The sequence below is a fragment of the Hippopotamus amphibius genome, chromosome 2, assembly GCF_030028045.1.
Source record: "Hippopotamus amphibius kiboko isolate mHipAmp2 chromosome 2, mHipAmp2.hap2, whole genome shotgun sequence".
Classification (NCBI taxonomy): domain Eukaryota; kingdom Metazoa; phylum Chordata; class Mammalia; order Artiodactyla; family Hippopotamidae; genus Hippopotamus; species Hippopotamus amphibius.
This window is the reverse complement of record NC_080187.1, coordinates 228,527,545-228,541,886: the sequence shown is the minus strand read 5'-3', so window position 1 is coordinate 228,541,886 and position 14,342 is coordinate 228,527,545. Positions and strand designations below refer to the sequence as shown.

The 14,342-nt window shown below is 47.2% G+C and overlaps 1 protein-coding gene across 9 annotated transcripts in view; it reads left to right on the top strand.

Annotated features, from left to right (window-relative positions):
• NIN (ninein) overlaps nucleotides 1-14,342 on the top strand; it is a 96,676-nt gene that overhangs the window by 33,245 nt on the left and 49,089 nt on the right. For 8 of the 9 annotated variants that reach the window (XM_057723817.1, XM_057723825.1, XM_057723824.1 and 5 more), the window contains 2 exons: nucleotides 11,523-11,562; nucleotides 13,265-13,455. In XM_057723817.1, the coding sequence (XP_057579800.1) occupies nucleotides 11,523-11,562; nucleotides 13,265-13,455 (231 nt within the window). Of the gene's footprint in view, nucleotides 1-11,522; nucleotides 11,563-13,264; nucleotides 13,456-13,634; nucleotides 13,765-14,342 lie in introns of those variants that run through there. The other variant, XM_057723822.1, reaches the window with a different exon arrangement.

Sequence of the window (14,342 nt, the reverse complement as noted above, 5' to 3'; positions counted from 1 at the left end):
GCAGGATATTTCGTGTATCCGTATTTAATCTTATCTGCAGATTTCCAGTGAGATTTACTGTTTCAAAAGTGAGACTTTGGTTTTACGTGTCAGTAAAGTTAAGGGTTCAGGGCTGAGTCTGGCAAAACCTTGCTGCTTGTGTCTGACTTAGCACAGGGTGTATTGGGAGAGTCATTTCACCCTTGATGAACGTCAGCTTCCCCAGCTTCTCCAGAAACCCCTTAGGTGACCTTGTGGCACTGTATATAGACGCCTTATTGTAATGACCTAGCATCAGCAGAGAGCAGACAGAGGGCCGGAGGACGTCATCGTACCTCTGTGTGTGCTCTCCCCAGGACTCTGCTGACTTGACTTTCAGAGCCTGTTATATCCCACCCAGAAAGCCTGTGGCAGAATCAGATAACACGTCTTTAACCTACCTTTTTTTTTTTTTTTGTAATTGCTGAACGTGGACTCAAACCACAGTTCATCCAGCTGCTTTCCTGCCTAAAAATAAAGTGTTTGTGAACTGAATGGAGCCTGTCAGTTTCCAGATCGATGCACCACTTCACAGAGCTTAGCAGCATGTGTGACGTTTCTGGTATTCCTGTGGGCAGTGAGAAGGGCCGGCCCCAGCTTCATGCAGTAACCGTGGCCGTGGGTCACGTGCGCCGCCCTCGCGGTCACGGCACAGTGTCTTCCGCACCGGTCTTGTTGCATCCCGCTGTGTTAAGACAGAGCTCTGTTTCCTGGCCGGTTTCTGTAGTGGCCTCCGCAGCCGAGGGCCACTCAGTTGGCCAGCACAGTTCATACCCTGGGTAGCATGGGCTTGCTCTAGAAACCCTTGTCCCTTCTACCGGAGCTGTCTAGGGCTCCGCAGAGTGCCAGCTCATCTTCCCTGTTCCAGAGGGACCCTCAGGTGGGGAAGATGGGGAGGGCCAGGTTCTCAGTGAACTGTGGGACTTACTCATTCTTAACTTACAGGGAGTTCAGAATCTGTCAGGAGTTCTTTGGTGTGCTGCTGGCTTCTTGTTTCTCCCTTCTGGTTGCCTCAGGCCCATTTGTCTGCTGCCCGTGGGTGCTAAGAATTTCTTCCTTGGGCATGTTTGTTACAGGGGACTCGTCCTTCATCTCAGTGCCTCTGGGCAGTATTTGAAGGCGGTAGGGGGCTGCTTCTGCCGTGACGTGGATGTTTCACGAGGAGTAGTCAGATGGGAAGCTGGAGACAGGCCTTCTTGGTTTGGTGGTGGGTTTCTTTTGCCTCCTGGGTCCTGGCCCAGGGGTTCCTACCTTGCACTTAGACTGCAGTCTCTCCGGTCCTCAGACAGGCCTCATTCTTCCCGAAGACCAAAGGACCTGAATCTGTTGTCCGAAGTTCAGTGGAGAAGAAGTCTGGCTGTTGCTAGGGTGAATCAAGTAACTGTCTCACGTGTCTGAGGGCTTGGGAGGAGCAGGCAGCGGAACGGAATGGTGTCACGTGCCAGCTATAAAAGCCGTCCTCGGGGTGGCTCACTTCCTTCTAGGAACTTCTCCCCGAGGGATGTGTGAGCAAACAGTCATCTGAAGGGATAAAACAATACCCCCTGCCCTGGTCTCCTCCAGGGCTGTTCCACGTAGGGGCGTTGCTGACCGTGGACAGTTCAGCCCTCGGCTCCTGGGCTAGTGGCTCGCGGCGTCCTTCATGGACCCTCACGTGGGAGGCCTTCTCCCACGTGCACATCTATAGGTGGTTCTCAGTAGTCATAATTCTCTGTAGTCTGCCTGTACCGCCACCATTTCCCTCCCACGCAGAAAAGCAGAAATGCAGGCAAGTGGCAGTGACGGTGGCTTTCAAGCACCTACATTTTTTAATGTAAGTTCCACGGGAAGCTCTAGGCGTCCTTCGTTACAGCGATTTGGAGCTGCCCCAAGACCGTTCACGGTGCCGCATTGTGGCGCCTTGGGTGAGAACCCACGTTGCCTCCATGGGACCACGGGTGCTTCACACTTTGGCCTCATCCCCTGAAGAGGACATATGAGTATTAACCGTGTGAGGAGGTGTTTTTGATTGTGTTCGACTTTCGATTCAGTTAAAGCCCAGACATAAATTGTAAACATTGTAATCACCTCCATTCCTACCCTCCCTCCAGCTTTATTCAGGCACTTTGATTCTTTCCTGATGAAACAGAAAGTATCTCACCTAACTATTGATTGAGCGTGCCTCCCCTACCAAGTTTACTTTACAAGGCCGTAAAGCCCTTGCCTAGGGAAAGACCACTGTAGTCTTGCTACATTTTCAGCACTGAAGTGTGTATTTCAGAATTTCATTCGGAAATCCTGAAGCAAAACGTGCTCGTTCACAAGTGGCAGGCAGTCCCACCCTCAGGCTGACGTGTGCATTCATCGTCCAGTTTAGCGTGTTTATCTGGCAAAGGGATCCCTTGGGAGTCTGACCGCTCCTCTGGGGTGGTACTGAAAGGAAAGTGGTGATTTTTGTTTGCTCCTGGGATCGTTTTCACTCAAGGTAATTCAGTTGGACATTCTATTGTGAATTAATCCAGACTCACAAAGGGCACATTCTTGATTCCAACGTAAGGTATGATTAATGAGAAGGTTTTGGTGGTGGTTGTTTCTGCTTTATTTTGTGAAGAAGCAGAGGTGAGCTTTTAGAATCTGAAGAGTACATATTCCTGCCCGCCCCCCATATATGCATATATGTAGTGGCTACTGAACTGACCTTGAATTTTATATTCGCATGTCTTCTAAGGGTAGCTGGAAGTGGGGAAGAAAAACAAAACGAATTCTCGGTTCTCTTCTGTATTACTCAGACATGGTAGGAAAGGTTGACAATTAATACAACTGGGGCAGGGCCACTTTGCTTTCTGCCCTCGTTCAAAACAGGGGACACCTTGTTAACTGTTTTCCTCCACAGGGAATAAATCAGGTCTCGTAAGATTCTTATCAAGAGCTAGAGGCTTTAAACAATGATTTCTTCAGCTGTAGACAATAGTAGTGTAAGCCCAAACCGTGCAGTTTAAGTGAGGACTTGAGAGAAAAGTTAAAGCCAGTGGCTTCGTTCAGCCAAGAATGGACAAGCAAATCAAGCCTTTGTGTTGGGACTGTGGGGGTAGGAGGATGTGGTGGTGGTTGTTTAAAAAACAAAAACAGAAACAGAGAACCCCCAAACTGATTTTACTACCCTCCATGAAATCAGACTTCTTCAAGACGTGTGAAACTGACTTATGTTCCCCTTATGTTCATTTTCATACATGCATAACTTTGCAGTTGAACGTCACGAATTATCCATTTACATTGTATACAGTAAATATTTAATTCTTTTTTTAATGTATATCTTTTTTATTTTTTGTCTTTTTAATTTTTTTTAAATAATTTATTTGGCTGCGTCAGGTCTTGGTTGCAGCACTTGGGATCTTCGTTGCAGCACGCGGGATCTTTCCTTGTGGCACACGGGCTCCTCGTGGTGGGCTCAGTGGTTGCGGTGCACAGGTTCTCTGGTTGTGTCTCGGGGGCTCCAGAGTGTGGGCTCAGTAGTTGTGGCATGGCCTTAATCCCACGGCATGTGGGATCTTAGTTCCCCAACTAGGGATCCAACCTTTGTCCCCTACATTAGAAGGTGGATTCTTAACCATTGGACCAGCAGGGAAGTCCTAAATATTTAATTCTGGAGCAGACTTCTTAGTAACTGAGAGAAATTCTGCTAAGAGCTTTTGTAGTTGAAATGCACCTATGTTCCAATCACTTGTCCGTTACATATTTTTGTTCTAGTCTTTGACTTTGACATAGTAAGCAATTTCATTACTGATGCCATTTTTTTTTCCATCAGATGGTATAACATCATCGGGATAGGTTTTTTGTTAACGGAATTCCAATGTTTCCCTTTATATTTCTTGAGTATTATTAGATTATCTGGCTATTCTCAGAGATGAAACATTCAAGATGCAGCTGTAGATCACTTGAAAGTGATATAAAGAAGCCCCTTCAAAGCTAATAAGATGCTTTCATTCTAACACAGATGCAGCTTTCAGACTTTCAGGCTTTGTTGTTCGGGTGAGTCCTCCTGACTAGATCCCGGAGGAAATTCCCTTGGAGTCCAGCCCTCATCCTGACCACCTTTCAGGTCGACAATTTCTAATATTTATTTTCTAACTAGAAAATAGAATAGATAACACATCAAAAATTAACAGGTTAATTTTTTTTTTTATAAATTTATTTATTTATTGGCTGTGTTGGGTCTTCCTTGCTGCACACGGGCTTTCTCTAGTTGCGGCGAGCGGGGGCTACTCTTCATTGTGGTGTGTGGGCTCCTCATTTCGGGGGCTTCTCTTGTGGAGCACGGGCCCTAGGCGTGTGGGCTTCAATAGTTGCAGCACATGGGCTCAATAGTTGTGGCACACGGGCTTAGTTGCTCCTTGGCATGTGGAATCTTCCCAGAGCAGGGCTCGAACCCGTGTCCCCTGCATTGGCAGGCGGATTTTTAACCACCGCGCCACCTAGGAAGTCCCTAACAGGTTAATTTTAATGATAATAGTAACATTTTCCAACTATACCATTAAGTATTTTTCAAATAGGAGAGCAGTATTCACTGTCTGTTGAGAGCAGCCCTGATGAGTGGGGTACCACAAGCAGGTGTAAGAAAGAATCCCTTTCCTTTGAAGACTGTAAACTCCGGTGAGCCAAAACCAGTCCCCAGCCTTAAGGCTCAGACTCCTTTAAATTCAGCATTTCTTCACACCGGCAGCACTGAGGCTGTTTGGCACTTTAACAGGACTCACCTAAATCATACATGAGGACTTCCCTAGCGGTCCAGTAGTGAAGATTTTGCCTTCCAGCGCAGGGGGTGTGGATTCCATCCCTGGTTGGGGAATAAGATCCCACATGCCTCGGGGCCAAAAAAACCAAAACATACAACAGAAACAATATTGTAACAAATTAAATAAAGACTTCAAAAATGGTCCACATCAAACATCTTTTAAAAAGAAATGAAAATAAAACAAAATAAAAATCATCCGTTAGTTCTTATCCCCAACACTTACTTGTAGCTTTTAATTGCTTTTGAAGATAAAGGAAGTGATTTGCATTCTAGTCATGACAGCGCTGCACCTGAGCAGCTCGTCCCTGGGTTCAGAACAGAGAGATGGGGAGCAAGGCTGCAGGCCCCCTTCATGGCCCCTTTGCCTGCAGACGTGGGAGAGGCGGAGATGAAGTCCTAGGAAGTGAGTCCCTGCAGGAACAGTAACCAGCCTTGCTGGGGGCACTTAGCTTCCAGTACCTGCCCAGAGCACGGGCTTTATAAATATCTAGGACTGGTAGTTAAATATGCTGTAGATGCTGTGTTTTTAAAAGTCCTAAGGTTTCCATCATAACCATTCTCTTAAACTCATCCTGTTTTTTACGGACACTTCCCGTGCTGTCTTAAGCGCCCTGCTCTTGTAAAATGGATACCACGGCCCCATTTGTTGGGGGAGCTTTGTTACTTTAATAGATGTCCTTTCTCTTCTCTCTGGGCTTGCAAGACTTTCCCCTTGCAAAAAAAAAAAAAAAACGAATCTGCTTAAGACTGCTGAGATCAGCTCGGCAACCTCTGCTGGGAAAGAATAGCCCCGTGCGTGCCCCCCTCATCGTTTTAATGAGCCGTACACTCTGAGGGGCACAAAGGCCTGTGGGAGAGCAGATGGCTGGTGGGGCTGCGGCTGGGCTCTTGTGGGCAGAGGCCGCGGGATCCGAGAGGCTCAGGCCATCTGCTGCGCAGTCCAGCGGAGCAGGTGTCCCCCCAAAGAAAGCATTCCTGAAAGCTGTGCTGCCTGTGCGGCCCACATGTGCGGGGCACCCTCATCCGGCCGCAGGACAAGCCAAGAGCCGCCCACAGTGGCCCGCGTGGCTGAGCCGCACGGCCCCCAGGGTGGCTGCGGGACGCCCTTTGTCTGCTTGAGCGGCCGGGGTGGGGGGGGGACACGGCTTCCTGCAGCAGCCGCTTGAGGGCCGGGCCACCTCTGACCCTCTCCCCTCTGTCTGCTTTCCCAGGGGACATGGGCCACCGTGCGGAGGGCCCCCAGGGAGGCCCTGCTCCCACGTGGCATCCAGAGTTGATGGTTTCATCACACTGACATGCTCAGAGCTGGAGTTTCTACAGAGCCTCTTCAGGGTTTGTCCTTAGAGCTGACAGTGGTCCGTCTGCTGTTTCTTTCCTCTGCCCTGTCCTAGTGCTGGACACCCTCATGGCAGGGATAGTCATTATAATACTTATTTATTATTTAACAGACACTTAGCACTTAATTTGTAGCAGGCACTTTTAAGTGCTTTCCAAATACTAGCATACCCTCATGGGTAGGTACTGTTATTCACTTACCCCTGGGGGAAACTGAGGCACGCAGGGATTTTTAAGTAACTTGCCCAAGCTTGCAGAGTGGGTAAATGACGAGTCCGGCCCTGGAGTCTAAACCCGTAACCATTTCATTGTTTCATTGAAATAATAAGAGCGAGCATTTCCTGAGAGCCAGGCGTATGTCTCTTTGTCCCTATCAGGTGGGTCATCCCCACTTTGCAGATGAAGTAAGGTATCGAGAGGTCACACAAAGTGACAGAGCCAGACTTAACCCTGGCAGTCTCCCCCGGCTACCATTTTGCCTCCAGAATCAGGAGTAGCTGGCGTTCCACAGAATGATTTTTTATTATTTTTTAAATTTATTATTATTTTTTAATAAGATGGCTATTTTTTTGGCTGTGTTGGGTCTTCGTTGCTACGTGTGGGCTTTCTCTAGTTGTGGCGAGCGGGGCTACTCTTCGTTGTGGTGCGTGGGCTCAGTAGTTGTGGCTCGTGGGCTCTAGAGCGCAGGCTCCGTAGTTGTGGCGCGCAGGCTTCGTTGCTCTGTGGCATGTGGGATCTTCCTGGACCAGGGATCAAACCCGTGTCCCCTGCATTGGCAGGTGGATTCCTAACCACTGCCCCACCAGGGACGCCCAGGATGATTTTTAAACATGTATGAATATCCATTCTTCCTCCAGGGAGAGGCTACATGAGATTTCAAGGCAAGAAGGTGAAAATCCCTTTTCGTGAATTAGTGTGGAGAACACATCTCAGCAGTGGTCGCCCCCTTCCTCTGCCACTTTTCCAGAGATGTGCCTCATTACCTCCCTTCCAGTGCTCAGCGCTGGTCTGTGTCTAGAGGCCACCTGCCAGGCTTTCACTGCACGGGGAAAAGCATCGGCAATGAAACGGCCTGGTTCCAGAGTGATGCCTCCTTTTATTGGTGGTGGTCCAGTAGCAGGATGATCTAATCCCCCTCACCTTCTAACCTGCCTTCCTCTCCCTCTCCCCCTGCTTTCTAATTGGAACTACTGGCTCCAGGCAGTGAGAGTCAAAGTAAATGAGATGTGAATGAATGAATTGAATGGCTCCTACCTACCCCCCAACCCCCTGAAATTGCAATTGAACAACAAATGTTCTGGGGCCATGTGCTTACCTCTCCTTAAAGGAGCAGAGCCTTGGGAAAGACGGAAGAAGCACAGCAAAACATCTGGGTGGCAAACTCAATCTCCAGTTGAAGTGGTCTTGGAATGAAAATGTAGTCCTTAGCATAAGCTTGCTTCTCCTTCTAGCAGGGTTGGTCTTAGCTGGATCTGTGCTTCTTACACAGGGCTGTGGAGGGATGCTTGAGAAATCCTTCCCCTTGGAGATGTGAAAATAAGTTATCCCTTTCCTTGCCACTATTTGCCCTAAGAGTTTTGTGAAATCCCTTACGCTGCTGTTCCTGAGCCCGTCGGGTTAGGCTGTCTGAAGAATGCCTCTGTGGATGGCTGTGGGCACGGTCCCCAAGGCAGGTCTCAGACGACCGTCCCACCGTCTGCGGAGTTTAGGAAGCCCTGGACCAGCAGCCTTCACCCTCCGGAGAGCGCCTGGGCCTCCTGCTGCGCCCAGTCTCTCCATCACAGGACGCAGTGCAGGAGGACGTCGCTGCCTCGCAGGGCAGTAGTACCAAGGGGACAGGAGTTTCCTTTCGCCCCACCCCCAGGTCGCAGGGAACGTGTGTGATGAGAACCGGAGGGCAGGTGGGCAGGCGACATGGTGAAGTCGTACCTATTTATATGGTATAAACAACACTTATAACAGTAAAGGAAATAAAATGGTTTCCCACGTTCCCTCAACCAAGTACGCATTTATTGTCTCTGTTTCCTTCCAGTCTTTGTCTAATTGTACACATGTTTTTTTTCAGTGGTAGTCGTGGTGTGGACGGCATTCTGGTCGGGGTCGTTTCACATTTCATAAGATGTTTTCCATGCTCCTGTGTGGTTTTATGATGATACTTTTAACAACTACATTGTGATGTAGCGTTATAACGTATGCCCCGTTGTTGAATACTTGAATTGTTTTCAATACTTTGCTTTGACAAAGAGTGCTAAATATATGTATTTGCATATATACTTTTTTCCTCCCTTTGATTTTTATTACCATCAGAAATCATATGAATTGGATCAGAGAGCCTGAACATTTTCATGGCTTTTGATACCTAAAACCATTTTCTCTACTAAAGGGTAATATCCATTTACATTGTTACCAGTAACATAAACAGGCCTATTTTAAATCATAACCTTGTTGATAATAGGAGTCATATCTTAAATACTTTGCTGATTTAATGGAAACAAAATGATTCCTTGGTTTTAATTTATACTTCTTTGATTGCTATTGAAAAGAACCTTTCCCCATATTTGTGTAACTGTGTTGCCTCATGTGAATCGTCTGTTTGTATTCTTTGCATATCTGCTGGTGACTTGGCATTTTTCTTACAAATTTATATAAGTGATACTTCCCCAGGGCCACTCAACTTAATGCTTTAAGTTTAAACATGGTAATGAAAGAAAAAAAAAAACCTGCAAATATAAATTTAATATGTACCATGTAAACATATGTCTAAGAAAAATAATATCAAATTTTATAGTGCTTATAAGGTGCCAGGCACAAATCTAAGCATTTTACCCAGCTCTGTAAATATGTACCTGCTTTATTCCCATTTTACAGATGGAGAAACTGAGGCAAAAGAGGTTAAAACACTTGTTCAAGCTCAACCTAGTAGGTAAGCCAGGATTCAGCTCCATTTTACAGATGGAGAAACTGAGGCAAAAGAGGTTAAAACACTTGTTCAAGCTCAACCTAGTAGGTAAGCCAGGATTCGGGCAGTCTGGCTCCCACCCTGGAGAGTTAGGGGTGAGAGTCAGGGCAGGAGGGCAGCAGGGAAGAGTGGATCAGATACAGGCGCCCAGCTGCATAGACTCATGAGATTTTGGAAGCAGTATATTGGATCCTTTTGGTCCCCTGAACTAATTAATTGCTCACTAGTTGCAGATGAACTGAGAGTAAGCAAATGTAAGAAGTAAACTTTCCTGTAGCAAGATGCACAGCTTGTTGCTTTGTTCGCACTTTTCCCACTGTGTATCCCAGCAGGGGCTTGTCCAGGGACCCCTCTTCCCCTGCCATTTCTCATGTCAGCTTGTACTGTTAAAGATCTTCCCCTTCTTGTGATTTGGTAGGTTTTATTTTGACCAGTGGTTCTTAGATCATCTTAGGGTGTTTCCACCTTATGTGCTGAATAATGACTTTTCACCATTTTGGGTGCCAACGTAGTGTGAGCAGTGAAGCCATTTGCTCTGTTGGGTGAGGAAATATGTGTGGAGGGACAGACAGGCAGGATGTTTTTATTCGCGGACTTTATTGACTTAAAACTTTAAAAATAAAAACAACTGAATTCTGCCCAGAAACAATAATGTAAGAAAATCTACGGAGGGCTCTTTCCTCCATTGCTCCCCCCACCACACCCCATGCATCCATCAGGTTTGAGGTGTGTCTTTATGTGGAAATAGGGGCCAATAATATTGTAATCACAGACCAGTAAAAAATCACACTGTGCCCTGATTCACCTTCCATAGACATACCGTGTATATTAGTGGCTTTCAGTTGTACTGAATGAGTTGTCGTGAAGCGTATGCATTTTGAACTACAGCCTTTTGATGTCTCTCTGTGGCAAGAATCATTTATCTCAGCACCTTCAGTTTGGGGTTTCAGGTTAGAGTGGCAGATTTTGGTGAACTCTTTGAATGGGTGCTATCTTTAGTATCTTTCTGAGTGAAATATGGAACTGTGAAATCCTGGTAGATGGTCGTCCTTCGGTTAAGAGGAGAGGAACAAGACAGATGTGCCTAGGTTGCCTGAAAGGACTTCAAGTCGTATCAACTGGAACAAGCTACGGAACGTCAATGTTTAATCTAAGAATTTCAGGTGGCGCACTGTCTGCCGTGAGACATCCAAGCTCTGGAGATGGGCGTTAATTAGGCTTATTTTCCTGTTGAGTTCATCACAGGGGTCTAAGAAATCAGTTCATCTTGTGCAGTTCAGCCACCACGGAAAGTGGCCTGGTTGTTTGCTATCAAAGGCCGCTTCGTTCATAAAGTTGATCTTTGCTGAGACCGAAGGGGGATGCACCTTTCCTCAGCAGTTTCCTGCGAGGGTCGTAGAACTTCCCAACAGGAGGGCTCAGGAAACTTGCTGGTGAGGCCGAGGACCGCGGTGCACCTACTTCTCGCCACTGGCTGGAAGCAGATCTGTGCCGTGCTCGGCCTGTGGAGCAAGGGCTGTATTTTGCTTCTGACCTCTGCCCTGGGCTGGGTGCTTTTGTGCAGTACACAGACTTCAACTGTATGCTGTGACTTGGAAGAGACCCAGGAGGAACACAGCATGGTAAGGGCCACAATGATCTCGTGCAGGTCATTTCCCTGCTTTTGGTGCAGTAGTTTTGCTGGAAATGTACACTTTATTTAACTTGAGCTCTCTAAAAGCCTACCTGCTTTGGGTGGCATGTCTGTCTTCTCACCGAGCCACAAACACACCCGCCTCGTTCTCATCTCCATGCGGCGGCGGCGAAGGGTAGCTGCCCCTCTCTGTTCACCCGGCTGTCTCCAGCTTATCCCTCAGGTCTTGGTTAGACCTTGCTTCTTTCAGGAAGCGTACCCTGAACTCCCAAGGCTGAAGGATGCCCCACTTAGGTACCCCTTCTGGAACGCCCCCATAACAGCACTCACGACACTACAACACTGTCCTTTCTGTTTCCTTGTCTGCGTGTCTTCACGCAAGCTTCTTGAGACGAGAAGTGTGCTTGTCCTGATCATGGCTGTATTCCCAAGACGTAGCGTAATGACTCACAGCCATCAAACGTTTCTTGAAGAACCAGTTCATGAATGCATGTGCGCAAACTCGTGTCCGTCGTCGATAGACTCTGAGTGTTTGCTTTGGCCTGATTTTACCCGTTGTGATCGGTTTTGCTGTTGAGTAAGTGTTGTCACCTCACACGTGCGAGAGGCAAACCCTTGGTGGGATGCTGCGGAAGGCTGTGTGCTGTTTCTTAGGCGTCGCCTCCTGATGGGCTCGTTGGCGGAGGAGCGCCCACCCGGATGGACGCGCTGGAGGGTCCCGAATCATGGGACTCAGGTGATGATTTCAGAGCCAGAGAGTGACCTGGTCTTGGAAGAGCACTCACCTCCGTCTCTTGCCCCTCTAGCACTGGAAGACGCCGCGCAGCGAGGAGTACGAAGCAGAAGGTAGGGATCGAGGGTGCGCTGGGCCACCGGGGCGGGGAGGGGGCTGCCGTTCACAGGGCCGCGGCACACCCCCTTGCTGCATCCCTTGCCTTCGACCTGACAGCCTTGCCAGCTGGAGGCCAGCTAGGAGGTGACCTGAAGAATGACAGCAGCAAAAAATTCATCCCCAGCTGACAGCTCATAGGTGTTTCAACCCTTGCACTTAACCTCATTCAAGAAATGACAGCTAAGGTGTAGAATTTCACTTATGGGTTCATTACTCTCTTACGCGGACTTTCACATTCATCTGTGAACCGTCCTAAACTAAATAGTTCCCTGTTCGAATGCATCGACACGTTTCAGATGTGGTATTTAAGAAGGATCAAAGCACGTTGATCTTGTGGTCGGCAGGTGGCACTGTGGTTCAGCTGACCGCACCTCGGCCCAGTTCACAGCCTACCCTGGGTTAACTGTACTTAAGTGTAATCACCCGTGCTCTAGGTCTCCAGCCTGTGAAGACACAGCAGTGATGGGCTTGATGTCTTTGATAAGTACTGGGGGTAGCACTAAATGCTCTTCTCAGCCCTCTAAGGTTCTTCAGGCACACAGAATCATACCAGTTATTAGCTCATGTTTAAGTAATAACTTTACAGAATCTCTAATGTGGAAGTAGAAATTTTAACTAGAAGTGAGAATTTTTAATAGAGGATAAATTTTTATTTTTAAATAAGTAGTTCAATCCTTAAATCTTCAAAGAGAACGTATCCTTCATATACCAATAGTTAATAAGTTGCCCTTGCAAACATTTATTCTTTCAAGGTGGGTTGCTTACAGGTCAGAGTATCCATATATGTAAAGATTTGGAAACAGGCTAATCTTGACTCGTATAATTATTTTATGATATTCATCATGAAATTATTTCCTTCTCAGTAAAAGCAGTGCTTAGACTAGAAAGTAGAGATAGTAAAGTCTGGTAACTATAGTTGAGGTAGGGTGTATAAAGCTCTTTATTATTTATTTATTTGTTTATTTATTTTTAAGCTCTTTATTGGAGTGTAACTGCTTTACACTGTTGTGCCAGTTTCTGCTCTACAACAAAGTGAATCAGCTGTATTTATACATGTGTCCCCATAGCCCCTCTCTCCCTTGACTCCCTCCCACCCTCCCTGTCCCAGCCCTCTAAGGCATCACCCATCATTGAGTTGATCTCCCTGTGGTATGCAGCAACTTCCCACTAGCTACCTGTTTTACATTTGGTAGTGTATATATGTCAGTGCTGCTCTCTCACTTCGTCCCAGCTTTCCATTCACCCCTCACCCCATGTCCTCATGTCCCTTCTCTACACCTGCATTATATGTTCTCTACATCTGCATTACAAAGCTCTTTAGAATGGCTCTCCACCCGCCTTTTCTTCTCATCACACCAAAACCTAAGCCTGTGCACATTTTCCTTTGAAATAAATCAAGCCTAGAAGCTTGGCATGACTGCACAGGAGGTATTTCTTACATGGGTATGACTGCCAGTGAACAAAAAAGTGCCTGTTGGTCCTAGTTGCAGCCTAAGAACCAGTGGTACCATTTCAACTTCAAAATCAAGTCAATATCAAATCAACATTTGTAGTCTCTTTCTAGTAGCATTTGTTTTCAGGAAGCACATTTTTTTGAGAATAGGCTCTTTCTCTTTAATTCCTTTAGCGACAACACAATATATACTTTTATTTTAGGCCAGCTAAGATTTTGGAACCCGGATGATTTGAATGCCTCACAGAGCGGGTCTTCCCCTCCCCGAGACTGGATAGAAGAGAAACTGCAGGAGGTTTGCGACGATCTGGGCATCACCCGCCATGGTCACCTAAACCGAAAGAAGCTGGTCTCCATCTGCGAGCAGTATGGTTTGCAGCATGTCGGTGGAGAGGTAAACCTTGCCTTGTATTTTTATTCAAGAACAGTAATCCTGACAGACGCTAAACTGGCCACAGGCTAGGAACAGCCACATTTTGGTTTCCTGCAGCATGTCATGGAGACCCCATTCTCTTTTTGTCCTGGGACGTCAGCCATGAAGTTTCTGTCCCCGAGGGGCTCACGTTGTGCCGTGGAGAAGGAAAACTGACAGTGGCTGACACTTACGGAGCCCATACCGCATGCCCCTCGCTGTGCGAAGCACGTCACCTCACGTTACTGTCAGACACCAGCTCAGTGGGGCCTGATGTCAGCCTGTTTGCAGGTGTGGCATTCACAGAGCAAAAGGTGGGGCAGGTGTGGAGGAAAGGCGGAGCAAGGAGTTCAGGAGATTTGAGTTGGGGGAGTATTTGGAGGGCCAGGCTGCTGAGTTTAGTTCTTTAGAGAGATCTCAGTATCACACCTGGGTTCTTCAACAGATTGAGTAAGACGGAGGAGAAGCTTCCTTGCTGAGCGTGGTCTGGACGTCTTCTGTGGGGCATACTGATGTAAAGAGAGCCTTAGATTAGGAGACCAGGCAGGAGCCGTGACCATAATCTGGTCATGAGGAAATGGAAAAGGGTAGGTTGGTGGTTTGGAAAATCACAACAGAAGAGTCCTGAAGGAGCCCCCAGAAGACTCTTGCTTGGTAAAGTTCTAAGTTTTACGTTTTCTAAAAAATTAAGAGGGGTGGCAGGACTGGGTGCATGGACAGCCTTGAAACATAAGAATGTAATTAATTCCAAGATACGTCTTTCTGAAAATAAGGATTGGAGGGACTTGGAGGTGAGCGCTGCAGTGGAAGCTTTGGGAAACTTTGATTACAATGATATTTGAAACCATGTTATCTGCTTGCTCAGAGAA